The following is a 16,363-nucleotide window of genomic DNA, read 5'->3' as shown; positions in this document are numbered from 1 at the left end:
AGATTGATCTTTTGGGGCGTTCAATTAACACAGCTGGTGGATGAGGCTTGAGGGAAACCCCGCCAAGAGTTATCACCCATATATCATATCTTGAGCTTTGATGGATCGTTGGACAAAGCGAGTGCCAACGTTATCTTGTGTTGACTATTTCCCAATTGAATGATAATTAGTGAACATAAAATATGTATCATTTGCATCGCCGAACCTTGGAGTGCTGGAGCTAATCAGTGTGTCACGTGTCTGATCCCTATACAACTGTGACGATCCGAACCCCCCCCCCTCCCCCTGATTGTAGCGTCAGGGTATTGTCAATAAAAAGGTCAGTTTTAAATATTCTGTTGGAGTGGCAAATATTGAGAGCTGCACAAACTGTAAAAAAAGAAAGAAAAAAAGTGAACATCCGTGTGCTTAAAGCCTGGAGAAAGCAACTATGGGGGCAACAAAAGTCCAAAGAAATGCCTGCAGAGAGAAACCCTGTGCGATGGAAAAGTGCTCTGCATTCAGAACCTTTTGTTATTTCTAGATATGTGCAATATAAGTGTTTCCCCCTTAATTCGGTTTGTGAATGGCGACAAAGCAACGCGACTCCAAATCAAATCTCGCGGCTCTACTTTCGGCGCGATTACACAATAACCTCGGAGCCGACTGATTGTCTACCTCCAGAAAGCGCTGCCAATGTCCCCTGAATGGAGGATTGTTGGATTGGTGCTGCCCGTCTCTATTCACGGCGGCCAGCGCCGCGGAAAAAGGAGCGAGCGCTAATGGTGATGAATAGTAATATCCAAAAAAACCTCTTAGAATTGAGCTCGTGAAACACAGGGAAGCCTGTGTTGAGTGCAACTGCTCAAGAGGACATTATGGTCCTGGGTCTATTTTGATTCTCAGTGTAACAAATGTGCTAAATCATTTGTGTTTTGATTGAAAGACAAATGTTTGTTAGCGTGTTTTTGGTCGTCTTCTGAATTCCAAAAGGATTAGGCTCCCACCTTTCAGGGAGATGCATTTCAAGTTCAAGTCTCAAGTTGCTCTTGTCCTTGCCACAGACAACCTACACGTTAATGAAAACTTCTGCCGATATGAGCTCGGAGGCTCGGAAAATTCCAGCACTTTATAGAGCTCATAAATCAAACAATTGTCCACCTCCGCCATCAGGCAAGTGGGAAAGGAAGATAGGGCGAATGAATCTCTTCTCATTTTTATCTCGGCGGCCATTTCCCTTCCCTCAATCTTCTCGCGCTTTATTACTGTCCGTCCTCTTTCATCTCGTTTCTTGCTCTTTTACAGGTTTTTTAGTTTTTTTTTAAGAAAGAAGGACTTGTGAGTTATGGATTTACCAATTGCACCTAATGGCTTATTGTCCCCCAGAGGAGGATAAAGAAATAATTGAGCATATAAAGCGAAGAAAAAAGGGGGGCCTCGTACTGTTAGAAGATGCACTGTGGGACCAACGGCCAGTGCTCTTCTGGCCAGAGATGAGAGACTACACTAGCTATCACCGGGGGATGACTTTAAATATGGCTTCGATCGTGCCCACGGGTGTTCCACAAAATGTTGTTTACCCCCGCTGTATTACTGTCACACTGTTGGCAAAACCAACATGGTGGAAGACCCTTCTCATGAAAGCGTCCACTAGGTCAAGGCAAAATAAACGGGGGTGCTGGAGGAACTTACCGTAACACGCAGGAATAGTACCCCACGTCGTCCAGCTCGGCCGGCCGAAACCATATGGCGTCCTCCTCCTTGCTCATCCTCGTGCCGTCGAAACTGATGGGTTCCTCGAAGTCCCCGTGTCCCGCACTTTTGTACCACATAAGGCTAAGTCCTGCGCTCTGCGCATGGGTGTAGTTGGCCCGGATATATCCATAGAACAAAGCGCACTTAATCCGTACCGGTTCCCCCAGAAGCACCTTGTATTTCAGGTAGTCCACTGACCAATCCGTGCAGCCCTCCACTGAAAAGAAAAGAAGGACAAGAGGAAAGGAGAATTAAGCAGGGAGTTGCTATAAAAAGGCTTCGGGTGCTTTTTGAGCCAATGCACATCATCGCCAAGCCAAGCGGAGGCTATTTGTAATCATGAAAAGGGTATGCGGCAACCATGACAAGACCACTTTCAGTGCTGGCATCGGACTGTCGGTTCGTGTGCTCTGCCAGCAATCCTTGTATCACCATCAATCAAGACCCGTTTTTTCTTTTTTTTTCTTTACCACCATGCAGCACTGTGGCACAGTGTCCTCCTTTTTGCTTTTCACAAGAACACACACACACACACACACACACACTAAAAGGACGCCATTAGTAATTAGAGACACCGCAGCTCATGGCAATAAGTGTGCCTAAGTGGGAAGACAGAGAGCGAGCGGGCGGGCGGCCTTATAACCTGTAAGTATGTTGAAGGATTTCATCATCAATACCTCTCAACAAATCTATTGCTGCATTCATGCGTTGGTTCTCCCCCCCCCCCCCACGCACACTATTGGATTTATATTCGACTCGCGTGTCACCACCTCTCGTACATAAATCGAGTCTACTGGCGACAAACTGTGCGCCGCCGCCCGAATCCATTCAAACGGCGTTGATGGCACTCATCTTACATTTGACCCTGAGAAAAAAACAAGAAGTACATCCGCAGACCCCGGTTCTGACTCTCCACTCAAAAGGATGTTTTCATGTCGTACAAATGGAGAAGAAAGAAAGAAAAGCAGCTCGTCTCATATTGTGCACAAGTCAGGGGCAGAGCAATGAGGGGGTCTCCACGATAAGACAATTAATGGAGCCCACCGACTGTCAGTCAAGAAAAGTCGCATTATCTCTGCGCAGCAGGCGAATGGGTGGTTTTGATCCTCAGGCTTTTTTCTTTTCTTCACCATCTTTGGGTGTATAAGAGATTAATTAAAAACACAGAGCATTAAACCGCGATGGTGCAGAGCAGGTTTCGGGTTCAGGTGATCAGATCAGTTCCCCCTGCAGGATCTCCTGGTTGGGATCCCGTAGGAATGACAACTGTACAATAGGGTCTCAAGTTAAAACAACTTAATATCTTATGAATCAGATAAAAGCCACTGAGTTTGCAGAGGATGGAGCTTTGGGCCCTTTTGAAACGGATAAACTTTGATCAAAAAGCTTATTTCTCTGCTGCTTTTTTACTGGGTTGTGTGTATAGAAAATAAAAGAAACTGGGCGCACACCCAATAAAAAACAAGCTGTCGGGCCTGCTCTTGCCTGATCCATTCCCCCCTCCCCCCTCCTCCTTCCTGTGCCTGACATCCTCTTTTCCCTCGCCTCACCTCGCTGCATCGCTCTTCCTTTAAAAACAGCTGGCAAGCACAGCTGCCGAAGACTCAACAGGCTCCGCTAATTGAGCCTCTATAAATGTTTTATTTACCAAAGAAGCAACTCGGGCACCAATCAGAGAGGTGCGGCGCGAGCAGGAGTCATTGGGGGTGACCGGGGATGTTGGCGGGGGGTTTATGTCATTACGCCGTATTGTGTGGCCCGGTGAGGGTCACGCTGGGAGCAGACGGCGCCAGGTGGGTGTTTTAGTGGCCCGCGGAAAAGAAGGAAAAAAAGCTGCGTTCAACGGCGAAAGATACATCGGTGACTAAAAGACTGTCAGTAAGAGATGTCGGTGTCACAGAGCCAAGCGGCGCAGAGTTTACATCATATTCATCACATCAAATCAGCACACAGCATATCTAGGCCGGCCTAGAAAAACTGGAGGACAGGGGTACACGGGGATTCAAGATGTGGTCATTTTGAGCAACGACTGAAACAATAAATCGATTATCAATTGTCTAATTTCTAATCGTACATATAACACTCCATCCGTGTGAGGATGTTGAATGGCTTTCTGGGAAATGTTTGCTGCTACAATACAGATGTAAATAGTATCTTAACTTATATGTTGTCTACATGTTCTTTGTTGTTGTTATCTGTTTTGCACTTTATTATTATTATTATTATTATTATTATTATCACTGCTATCACTTTATGTTGGACAAGAGAGAAACATCATTTCAGATCTTTTGTATGTTTGCACAAATGAAAGAAATGACAATAAAGTTGACTTTAAAATGTAGGATAACATTTTAAAAGAGAAAAAAGCTGATAAAATGCAGCACTTTACCACAATTCAGCCCTGGACTTCACTTCACTCCAAAGGTGAGAAACAAACAGCTGTTTGAGGGTGAACGTTGCCTTTAAATGTACCGAGCTCGCCGTCAGCCCTGTGATTTGACAGCTCTTTTTTTAAATTTATTTTTTACCGGTAACAGGTGCCAAAATCTGCAGCACTTTTTCCTGATCCGGCGTGATCCCGAAACCAGCAACAATAAAGTCTCCGTCTTCATTTCACGAGAACGCCGTTGCGTCCTCAAAAGCCTCCTTTTTTTTTGTTTTCCTCAAAAGTAAGTGGGTCCTCCCACGAGCGAGGCAATGGAGAAAAAAAAGAAAGAAAAGAAAAAGAAAAAACTAAACCGTACAACCAGGAGTGAAGAACTGGAGCAAAAGCAAATGCTTCAGGAGACTCTGCGAGCCACAACGACACCGCACTCCTTTCATTGTGATTAAGTCTAACTGTTGCCATGGCAACACGAGGGGGGGGGGGGGGGGGGGGGTCTACCCTCGCTTATCAAGAACTTGCTAATTAGTTTGCGGACGATAATAACTTGGAGGCTTACGGTAAGACGGTAAGTTTTCTACTCACACAACCTCTGGAAAACAGCAGGGGAGCCGGGAAAAGGTCACGTAAGCAGGCCGCGGCTCAAACGGAGAACAAGATTAGTTTGGCTAAAGCGTGCGTGAAGTTCATGCCTCTGATGGGTCTCCTGGGTGTGCGCGTACGCAGAAAACGCACACGCGGCACATCTTTAAAACAATTGGGTTTCCTCGCTGCCCCCAAAAAAAAAACATTCTCGAAAACCTTCGCTGACTTCAAAGCGAGGGGAACTGGAGGTGCTAAAAGGGCATTATTTATTTATTTATTTACGGGTGTCGGGATTCCGTCCCGCAGCGCTCTATAATGCGCCATTATGCAATACGCTTTTTTTTTTCTCAGAAAGCAGCCACTCTGGAGTATTTTACATCGACGTATCTGCAGGTTCACAGGACCGAGACCGAAAAAAGGTATTTTATGTGCCAATACGTCCCACCGGGCGACCTCGACCCCTGTTCTCTGCACACCTACAGGAAACACAGGAAATGCATTACGGCCTCAGAGCAGACAGCATGGCTACGTCATCGCTGCAAATATAAAACACTCAGTCTTCTTTTTTCTTTTCTTTTTTTTAAATCACAGCTGAGAATGTATGTCTCAAAGAATGAGAAAGCATTATTTTCTTGACGTTGTGTCTGACGATGTTTGCCACTTTAGTGAAATACATCACATCGTGCAAAAATAGCACAAATGCATCGCTACGCTTGGGACAAATGCGGATGTCACAGTCGTTGGACTAATTCATTTTTTACGACAATGAAATGGTTGATCATTACTGAAAACATTACGCAACAGTGGCTGTTTTCAACAGTGAGAATTGGAGATTTTTCCCCAAAAACCGCCACAAAACATTCGATTACCGCTCTGGGTTTTGAACGCATCTCCAGCGTACAAAGAAAACAATAAAATAAAGGCATCAAAAACCCGAAATTAATTTCCCCTTAAGGGGAGTATTTATCTCCCGTGTCCGCCACGAGAAGCTTATCTCGCACCTATCCTCAAATCGGCCGTTCCTTATTTTGACAGACGGCTTATCGTTCATTTCAGGAAGTGAGGGTGGGGATTCTGCCTCATCCGTTGCCAGGAAACATGGTACAAAGCCTAATTGAACTCGATTAACATTTTTCCCAGCTCACCAGATTTCCCATTCTGCTGGATCACAACCGTTGGGGGAATCTGCTTTGTGAGAACAACAACGCCGCGTCTCGGGCCAATCGGGCACGAGCGGCGTCCGCGGCGGCGAGCAAGCACTCAGCCCGCCGGACCCCTTCCCCCCCCCCCCCGAGCGGCGTCCTGGGGGTTGCGAACGAGTCTGTTTGTCAGCTGGAAGAAATGCTAGCTGGTAAACTGTCAGCTGTCAGCTGTTTTGCCAAATGACCGCAGAACAAATGTTTGCGCGTCGCCAACCGCATGGAACATCGGGGATTTAATGGAGCCGCCTTCGCTGACGACCACATCGAAGTGGGGTCTTAGCCACATCCCGATTTTAACCACGCCATTAAACAAAAGACGGAACCATTTGTCAGGCCTGCCTAGCTTTTATGTTTGTCATGTTTGTCTCATTTGTCCAACTGTGTAAAAGACTGGGGCTTCATTTATTTAAAAAAAAAAAAAGCCTTTCATCCTCATGAAATAAGCCAAAACCAAACCACAGATGTGATTTATATGAAGGGGAGAAAACTATGCCAAAAGGTAATTGGCTGCATATATGCATTTTTTTTCTTCTTCTTCTTCATATTAAAATGTATTCGCAAATAAGGCTTGAATTCAAATATACGGCAAATTACAAATCAAGGTTAAGTCGAAGAAGAATTACATAAAAAGTTTTTTTTTTTTTTGATTCTTAAAGCCAATTACACTCCATATTTACCATTATTCAACGTTCAATCATGCAAATTTGACCCTCACTCTGCGAAGGATCACACTGGAAACTGACCTCAAGTCGGGTTTTTTTCCCCACACACTTCCCTCGTGACTCTTTCTGCATTTAAAAAACGCATTATAATGCAGCAGATGGTTTTATAGAAGCCAGTTTCCTATTTTTAGTGGAGCGTCTTCATATTGAAATATATACGGAGAACCGCATCGTAAAATGTATTCATGAAAAATAATCCCCAGCGTGCTGAGAAAAGACACAGATGCGGCCCGAGATGCTAGTAAACATGCATGAACAAATAACTGAAAAAGGATATGATGCATTTTTTTTCGAGTTTAAAGGGCGCCACAGTAAAGCTATACAAATGTTATGTCACCATGTTCCTGCTCCATTTTACTGCCACTTGAGAGGGGAGCGTGTGCTCCCTCTGGAGAGGAGGTGATCAGCTCATAAATTGGGTTACAGGTCTGCTGAGGGGTAATCGTATGCAGATTGAGTCAGGTCACCGCGGAGACTCCCACAAAGTGTCTGCTCCCTCATAAGCACTCAAGGAGATGGTGCGCTACCATTTTTCTCTATAAAGGCCCCCGTGTAATTCAATCAGAAAGGCACGCATATATTATACCGTGGCTGATTGGGTAAACACACACCTACACACACACCCACGCACACACTCTCCACGAGGGGGATTGACGTCAACCTTTACTTGCCCTCATGGAGAGAGTGTGTGTGTGTGTGTGTGTGTGTCTTCGCTGGCCGGGCTCCAGGGTCCCTAAAGAAACGTATCAACTTCACAGCCATTTTCTTTTCTCTTCTTTTTTTTTTTGTGTGGAGGGGGCGGCACGGGAGAGGAGGCCGGGGAGGAGAAAGATGTCTCGAAAGTGCCATTTTCCACCTTTTTTTTTTTGCGAGAACGCTGTCGCAGCAGAGTGGGTCTCAATTAAGAGGAAAACGGCTCCGATGTGTGGGAAAGGTAACCTCTCGGCCTGCCGGCGTACGGGAGGAGATTACCTGCGTGATTGAAGTACCTCCAGCAGGTGGAAAAAGAGAACGAGTCATCATCCAACAAAGCAATCAGCTACAGCCTCTGCATGGGAGAGTATGCGAACACACACAAACACACACACACACACACACACCAAGACCTTTTGGAACAATAAGCCAACCCTGGCCTTGTGCCTGAAAACAAAATAATCCATTTCCAAAACGGTGGGAGGGTAATTAAGGCTGTATGCTGTTGGTGTAATGGCACCGCGGCAATACGGAACTGCGAATGCTAAAGTGACCAGTTATGTTCCACATGTTGACATAAAGGAGGATATAACGCCGCCCGGGGGGGAAACCACAGCGGTCTATAAATATATACGGAGCGGGACATGCAGAAAAGGGGAAAAAATGTTTCGAGGAACGGCTCGGCATTCTGGGAAACGTGCCAATCGGAGGCGGAGTAGGGGTGGGACTAACGTCGCCATAGTAACATGGACAAAACTACAACTAAGTAACACACCTAAAGAACCTACAAATAGCGGGTAAGTCTTCTTTTTTTAAATCTTTTTCTCCCTCACTTCGGATGGAGCAAGTCGAGCAGTCCCCGCCCATTTCCGGTCTTTATGCTAAGCTAGGCTAACTGCAATAGTCTCAGGTTGGTCACAGAACAGGTCGTGCTTTAGTAGCTCCGACCATCTTTGAATGTCGGTGGAGAGAGAGATGTCCTTGGTGGTGGTGGTGGTGGGGGGGGGGGGGGCTCCAGCTGTCCAGCTTATTTCACGACTGCAGTGACATTTACAACACCTCCCATCCTCCTCAGATAAAACAGATCTCTCTCGCTTCCCGTCTCACCTGCACTTTACTCTCGTGACACTTCATCTTCATTTGTCTCTCTCCCCAACTCCCTCTCTTCCCTGACAGCCACCGGGGCCGTCATTTATATGCAAATCACTCATGTGATTGGGGACAAAACAACAACAACAACAACAAAAAAACTAAACTTGCTTTTGCTTCCATCGCAAAATAAACATTGCCGGCAATCTTTGCCCCGCTTCTCCCTTTCCGCATCAGATTCGGCTCCCCTGATTGGACGCAGCCTCCGGAGAGAGCGCCGCCCGCTGTCTCCAATCACGGGTTAAATGCTGACGGGGACAAGGAGCACAGAAGGGGAGCTGATGGGAACGGGGACAAGGAAAACCTCACCAGGATGGACCCTTGCAGGGAAGAGAATAAGGGAAATAAGAACACACACACACACACACACACACACACACACACACACACACAGTAATACTAGATGGACTAGAAACTGAACACGTCAACAGATACCATCTTTTAAAAAAAATGTATTACCAGTTTGCTAGTCAATCGCAAAAAAGAAATGTCCTCAAACCGGTGCAGACATATTTAAAAAATATATGTTCTGCATCACATGCCAGTTTGCGACATTATTTTTGTATTTCACTGAAGTGGGCTTTTTGGACATTTGCGACTACTGGATTTAGCTTAAATTCCCCAAAAAAACAAGACAACTGTTTTGACCTGAAATGGCTGAAGTGCAACCGATCGAGGACGTCGTCCCACTTCACAGCCGCGCATTCATCCTGTGAAAGGACAATTTAATGGGAAGGACCTTCTCGACGAGCGGTTACCGTCTCAATCCCTGTCACATAAACCGCCACGCAGTGTATAGCAACACTGTAGATGCAATAATCCTCGAAATATGACTTTAACGGGGTACAAAAAACAAATATAAACGTGTCACTGGTTTTAATGTATTCCGCGCATTGTGTGGATGCAGAATAGTGCGTAAAGTCCTTGCGGAAATATGAAGTAGGAGCAGGAACAGAAGCGCGTCTATCTTCAAAGCAGTATGTAAATCCGCCTGTTTTCCCTTCGATGCTCAATGAGCACAGAAAGAAAAGAAGAAAAAAAAAAGACATCACCCGACTCTACATCCAAATGTGACAAAGTGTCTTATCGTCCTATTAGATCAGCTCGCCGTGTGAATCAGGGATGACTTCTACTCTGACTTTCAAAAAAAAAAAAAAGAAGGAGGGGGGAAGGGGCAATCATGTCATTTTGGAAATTCTCCCAGAGCGATCAAACTATGAAAATTGACTCCATATCCATATGTTTACTCTCAGCGCCGTGCCTATTTCAGGGGAACATTTGACAAGGGAGCAGATGTAAAAGTGATCCTGTTATGACTGGGGTGTCTACTCCAGAGAGAGAGGGAGAGGGAGAGAGAGCACACTATGTAATCAGGGCAAAAAAATAAAGCATCTCTCTGTTCCCCCTCAGCGCCAGTAATCCTCTCATCTAACAAACAGCCTTGGGAGGCATCGGGACACACAACATAAACAATACTGAGCCCTGAAAAAAAATATACCCAGAGTGCTGCATTGCAGACATGACTGCGCACATAGGACGAGCGGATAAGACGCTTTCCACACACACACACACACACGGGCGCGTGCTCGTGCGTGCACTCTCTCGCCCGCCCACACAGGTGCAAAACACACAGCGAGAACGAGGCCGCGCCATTACCGCGCTGCCTCCGCCGGCAGCCCCCCGTCAGCCTGTTATTCGGCGCTGTATCATGGCGCTAAGCCGGTGACTCAGACCACTCGCCGGTCCACTACGGACACCGACACACCATTTTGGGTGTGGGGGGGGGGCGTGCTCCGGTGCCCCCCCTAGCCTGCGAAAATGAGCGTCGGCGGGAAAAAAATAGAGCGTGCCCAGATGGATGGAGAGAGTGAGAGAGAGAGAGACTTGTCACATTGCGCCAGCCGTCTGTGAAATGGAAAGACGGCTGGAATATGTAGCAAAGCAAAGCAGCAGGCTTTGGGGGGGGGGCCGGTGTCAGCTCTCATACGTCAACTCTGACCTCGTTCAACCCCCCCAAAGTGTTAACTACCAGAGCATCATCACTTCCTCCGAGCTGTTCACTTCTTGTACAGGGGAGTCGGAGTGGGAGGGATTTCCAGCTGCAGATCAGCGAGGACGCCCCCCCTCCCCCCCCCCCAAAAAAAATAAAAAGCAATGGGGTGGTGCAAAAAAAAAAAAAAAAAAAAAAATCACTTCGCCGTTGGCAAGCGCCAGTCATTCAGCACACGTGGAGGGAGGCTGGCTACCTTGAGAGATAGGTCCTCAAGGTCTAGTGTATGTTAAAAAAAAACTAATAATATTTCAGGAATATTGAAAGGAATTCAGGTTTGGCAGGGGAGATGCAGAATCAAGCACTTCTGCCACACACACACACACACACACACACACACACACACACACACACACACACACACACACACACACACACACACACACACACACACACACACACACACACACACACACACACACACACACACACACACACACACACACACACACACACACACACACACACACACACGGAGCCAGGGATCGAGGGAAACCTAGTGGCCTGGAACAAGAGTAGAGCCAGAGCTTCCCATTAGAGGACATTACTGTCAAACACTGGAACGAAAACTACCTGCTGTACACTGATTACCAACCTACCTCCCGCTACAATTCAATTACAAGATAATATGATGCACTGCACTCATTCCCTTTGACGTGGGGAAGCGACGACAGCTGGCCTGCGATGTTTCCATGCGATGTTTTTTTTTTTTTAAATTCCGGGGCCTTTTAGAAATGGGACGGCGCAGCGTGTAATACAGCCCCCGGTCGTCACGCGGCAACGAACACTGTATTCAACTGAATCCATCCATCGCTCGTTATTCCCATGCAAAGTTGGACCGGGGTCGGTTTTTACATTATTCATCAGATCCGAGCGCCGTAAATTTTTTTAAGAAAAAAGACGGATCAAAACCGCAATCATAGAATAAATCGCTGGGGGGGGGAGGGGGGGGGGGGGGGGGGGTGTCGAGTGGAGTCGTCATCAACAGGGCATCGCAGTCAAAAACCCACGAGCGGGGCTTTTTGAGATTCAAGTCATTTATTTAAACATGTTCTTATTCTACCAACATTGTATTATGTCGTAAAAAAATAAATAAAATAATGGAAATTTGAACACAATTTCTAAAGTGTTTTGCCGGCGGGAAGCCGGTGGCGGATCATGTCCATGTGACTTGCGCCAGCGCCTCCTATTGGCTGGTGCCGGGTGCCTCCACTTGGGGGAATCTGGAGAGGAACGTGTTAACTTCTGTCTCGAAGGAGAAGAAAAAATAAATAAGCTGCTGGCACATCTTGTGTAGAGGAGCATTACTGTCTCCTCCCTCCTCGGGCCGAGCTGGGAGTCATCAATGACGAGGGCGAGAAACGCAGAACACTAATTGATGGCGAACGCGGGCCCCCGTTGGCAGACGTGCACGGGCGCAAGTCAATCATTTTCCACTTTTATCCCCAGACTGAAGATGACTAACGGTCTCAAAACGAGCCATTTTAAAAACAGGTTTTTACCTTCGAGCGGAGGTTCTCCCGACGTTATGACACAACATTGCAATTACCCGCAAATCACACATAGAAAAGAATGATGAGAAAGATACAGCAGAGTGAAATATAATGGGAATCTAATATGAATGGTGGCTTTCTTTTGTCAAAACATGAAATAAACCAAAATAACGGCAACTATGAATACATCATATTAAGACACTGCAAATAGGGAGTACTTGTATTTAGGTCAGAAACACTTTCAACTCTGAAACTAATTAAATAAGAGATGAACATGAGCCCGATCTGGTCATTTTGAGATTTTTCGTTATATAACACACACACACACACACAGTTATATGTTCCACTCACACATAAAAAACTTTTTTTTTTTTAAAACAACTCCCTCAACACACAAACTGTAATTCCCTTATCTCTCAGCCAACTAGCTGATAACAAGCAGTTCATTTCCCTGATTCAAAGTAAGCCATCATATTCTGCTCCAATTAGAAGCTTAGGAAGGATTCCATTAGCATGTGCTGCACCGCATCTCCTCCCTTCAGGGGGGGGGGGGGGGGGGGGGGGGGGGGGGGGGGGGGGGGGGGGGGGGGGGGGGGGGGGGGGGGGGGGGGGGGGGGGGGGGGGGGGGGGGGGGCTGAAGGTGAGCAGTTGTGGGTGCTGAAGGTGCATTGCAGTTTAAAAGAAGAAAAAAATCTATTCATGCACAGTGTCAGCAAATTAGAGCCTGAATGCAAATTGAATTTACAATAAATCCACATGGAGAAGGAGAAGGAGAAGAAGTAGAAGAAGAAGAAGAAGCAAAAAAGGAGAAGAGGAAGAAGAAGGAGGAGGAGAAGAAGAAGAAGAAGGAGGAGGAGAAGGGGAAGGAGAAGAAGAAGAAGAAGAAGAAGAAGAAAAAGCCCACCGACAGGGCGGCACGCCGCATCCCGCGTGCCCGTTTGAGCGACCGGAATAAAGAGAGGGACGAATGCCCAATTAGCGGCACTCACTCGGTTCGCTCGACAACGGCGACAAAAATAAATAAAAAATCCCCCCCCCCCCCCCCCCCCCCCCACAAAAAAAAAACGAAAAGTGTCTGAAAGCCCTCCAGAGAAAGGCTCGGTGGGCTTGTTAGCGAGAATCGCAGGTTCGGGCGAGGTAACAACGGGGTAATCCAATATAAACAAACTATCTGCCGAGGTGGCTGAGCACACTAAATTAATGCAATTGTTCCTCAGCTGTTCAGACCGGCTCTCTCATTTGGTAAGTGCTCCCACCGCAGCCGTTGAATGTGGGCATGAAGAGAAGTGGGGCTTTTTGAAGTTGTCACCGGCTTCCAACACACACAAAAAAAATATATATTTTTTGACATATTCCTTTTCAAATGCGCTGGTTCACATTTTGTTTGTATCTGCAGTTTTCTGCAGGTTTCGGGAGTTGTGCCGAAGACTGACGAGCATTTAACCGCTTCAAGCTTCATTTAAAATTCATTAATGCAGTTTGCTTCAGAAGTATAGCGTCAAAGCCGGAAGATGCAGCCTGCTGATATTAATATGATTTCCACATTGGAAGCACTTTGAGTGTCTTGAAACTTGGCGAAAAGATGGATAGATTTTTTTTTTTTTATTTGTACATGAATGCAGGGTCACGACATCAAATCATTATCATTATCCTGTGATCTAAACATCACTTCTGTCACTAGAAATTAAATAACAGCTCTTATGCAGACCGTCGAGTGTGTTGAAATATGGAAGCAAAAGGGAAATGCGTTATATGACGAGTAAATACGGGGGAAAAAAACTCCCTTTTTGATGTCCCACATTCATATATATTTATTTCAATATTGAACACTTTCAGGTGCCTTTGCAGGCTGAAGAGTAACATGGCGGTTCAATCAAGGAGATTCCCTTTTTTTAAAATTTGTATTTAATTTCATTTAAATGTTGAGCTACTTGGACCTGCAGAAGCTCTTCAACCCCCCCCCCCCCCCCCCCCCCCCCCCCCCCCCCCCCCCCCCCCCCCCCCCCCCCCCCCCCCCCCCCCCCCCCCCCCCCCCCCCCCCCCCCCCCCCCGGACCCTATCCACAGGCTTCTTCTGCCGATAACGCCGGAGGGTGCCGGAGGTCGGAGTAAAACAACTCCGGCTCCAGTATATCTGTGCAGTAGTTGCACTGGATAAAAAGCGCTGCCTCTGATATTGATCAAATGCTAAGACCGCTGCTCCAGTATATCAATCAGACCAAAGCAGCGCTGCTGTGAGGCCGTCAACAGTAAAACGCGCCTTCCTGCAACACATTTCACTCCTTTTTGATATCACGGACAATATGATGAGTCCTTTCTTCTTCTTTTTAATCTGCTTCTGTCTCATTGCCCCATTCCCCCCCCCCACTCCCCTTCATGTTCCCCTCCACCAATAATCAAGAAGGAGGCATTGCCCTTGGTTGGACTTTAGACACACACACACACACACACACACACACACACACACACGACAAAAGCTTTTAAAGAGAGCTATGAAAACACTATATTTCCTCTGCTGAGATGAAGAGGACGCCATAAAGAAATGAGATTTCTCCTGCCATTAAAAAATGCGACAGAGGAAGAAAGGCAGTCTTTCTGTTCGACTTTGCACTAATGTTGAGTGTTGTATTAATTTTTTTTTAAAATTTTAAAAAACGGATCCGTGCCGCATTTGGAGACACGCGCTCAGCATAAAATACACTGACTAACAGTATTTGACTAATTCCCCCAATTCGAAAATGAAAACTGTAGGATTACTTCAGATGTCAGCCGTTCCCCTTCTTTTTTTTTTTTGTTTCTTCTTCTTCTTCTTCTTCTTCTTCCTCTTCTTTTCTGTCAATCTATTTGATTTTTAAAAAGTCAGCACAAATGAAATGTGGTGTTGTCACCCCCTTATTCAGTCTGCAGGGGGAAATTATAATGTGAAATGCAGCGTCAGCATTTTAAGGGGGACACTGTCTTTAAATTTTGACTCAACTATTTTGACTCCACTATGACATTTTGACTCCACTATGACTCCATTTTGACTCCAGTCGCATTTGTCAGAAAGCAGCCAGCGTTTTTTTCCCTTCCAGTGTTTGAGGAATAGTGAGACAAATCCCTGCTTCCTGTCCTTGAGCCAGATACAGGGCGGATGTTTAGTAGCTAGCCCCGACCTCTGACCTCTCCTTGAAGAGAAGCAAGCAAAGCGAGGGAAAAACAAATATCAAAGTTTGAAGTTTGACAAATAGCGCGGCCAGTTATCCCTCCTCTCCTCTATCCATCTCCCTCGGTCTGTGTCATCTCGCTAGGCTGCACATTATCTAATAAAAGCAGCAATGGCATGGAAAATAAACTTAAAAACCCTTCAGCCTGCCAAATACTGACACCGGCCCGATTGAGACGCCACCATAAATTCTGAGGTCAGTGGATTATTTGTACGGGCGGCATGGGGAGAGGTGATGCTGAGCGGCTGAGAGCGACGGCTGCCAGAAACGCATCGGGGAGGAAGCAAACGCAGAGCGACGGATGGAGAGGGAGGGAGACAGAGTTTGTGTGTGTGTGTGTGTGTGTGTGTGTGTGTGAGCCCGTCTCCGAACCGCGTGAATATTAATGCGGCACTGCGGAAATCCAGCCGGCGGAGCAGCAGCCAAGGTCACCAGAGATTACCAGGACCACGACTAAACGGTCCGGCCAAGCGTATATCGAGGGGCGCCCTCCTCTGCTCCTCCCATCAGCCCGTCCATCCATCCAGTCGTCCCCGCCAACCCCCCCGTCAGAGAGACCAGGTTTGAGCCGGTGATCACTAACAAGACCAACGAGTCGCCTCCTCCTCTCAGTGATCCGTGAGAGTGGGAGACATTCGATTTTTACCAGATACCAGGGGTTGTGATGATGTAACAAGACAAGAGTTTCTCGACTCGTCTTCACAGACCCTCCCGCTGCCAACCCCTCTCCCTCCCTCCCTCCTGCATTCCTCCTCCCAGCTGTGTGGATGGCGGGCAGGAGGAGGGGCGGGGGGGTTATCGTCAATTGATTACTTTAGCCACCAATCACAGATGAGCCTCTGGCCGCCCTCAATCACCACCGCCATTAAACGAGCGGTGTCATTAACGGGCTATTTTAGGCCAGCGCGTTCCATTAGCGCTCGCCGTGCCCGCACACACACACACACACACACACACACACACACACACACACACACACACACAAACACACGTACGTCATGAAGCATTGAGGGGACCGGTGGGAGGATCCGGGACTGAAGGAACAGGTGGACGTGGAAGCCCCCCCCCTTTCATTTCCCACAAATGTAATCTCTACACACAAGTGAATGGAGCGATAACACCCCCCGAGTCAGTTTAGACATCCTGA

At 46.9% G+C, this 16,363-nt stretch overlaps 1 protein-coding gene across 1 annotated transcript in view; it reads right to left on the bottom strand.

Moving 5' to 3' along the window:
* The window catches only part of LOC117740413 (interleukin-1 receptor accessory protein-like 1), a 155,237-nt gene that overhangs the window by 99,033 nt on the left and 39,841 nt on the right, over positions 1–16,363 (bottom strand). The window contains exon 4 of the mRNA XM_034546805.1: positions 1,672–1,951. Within this exon, the coding sequence (XP_034402696.1) occupies positions 1,672–1,951 (280 nt within the window). The remainder of the gene's footprint in view (positions 1–1,671; positions 1,952–16,363) is intronic.

The sequence above is a fragment of the Cyclopterus lumpus genome, chromosome 2, assembly GCF_009769545.1.
Source record: "Cyclopterus lumpus isolate fCycLum1 chromosome 2, fCycLum1.pri, whole genome shotgun sequence".
NCBI classification, from domain to species: Eukaryota; Metazoa; Chordata; class Actinopteri; order Perciformes; family Cyclopteridae; genus Cyclopterus; species Cyclopterus lumpus.
This window is presented reverse-complemented; position numbering and strand designations above follow the sequence as displayed.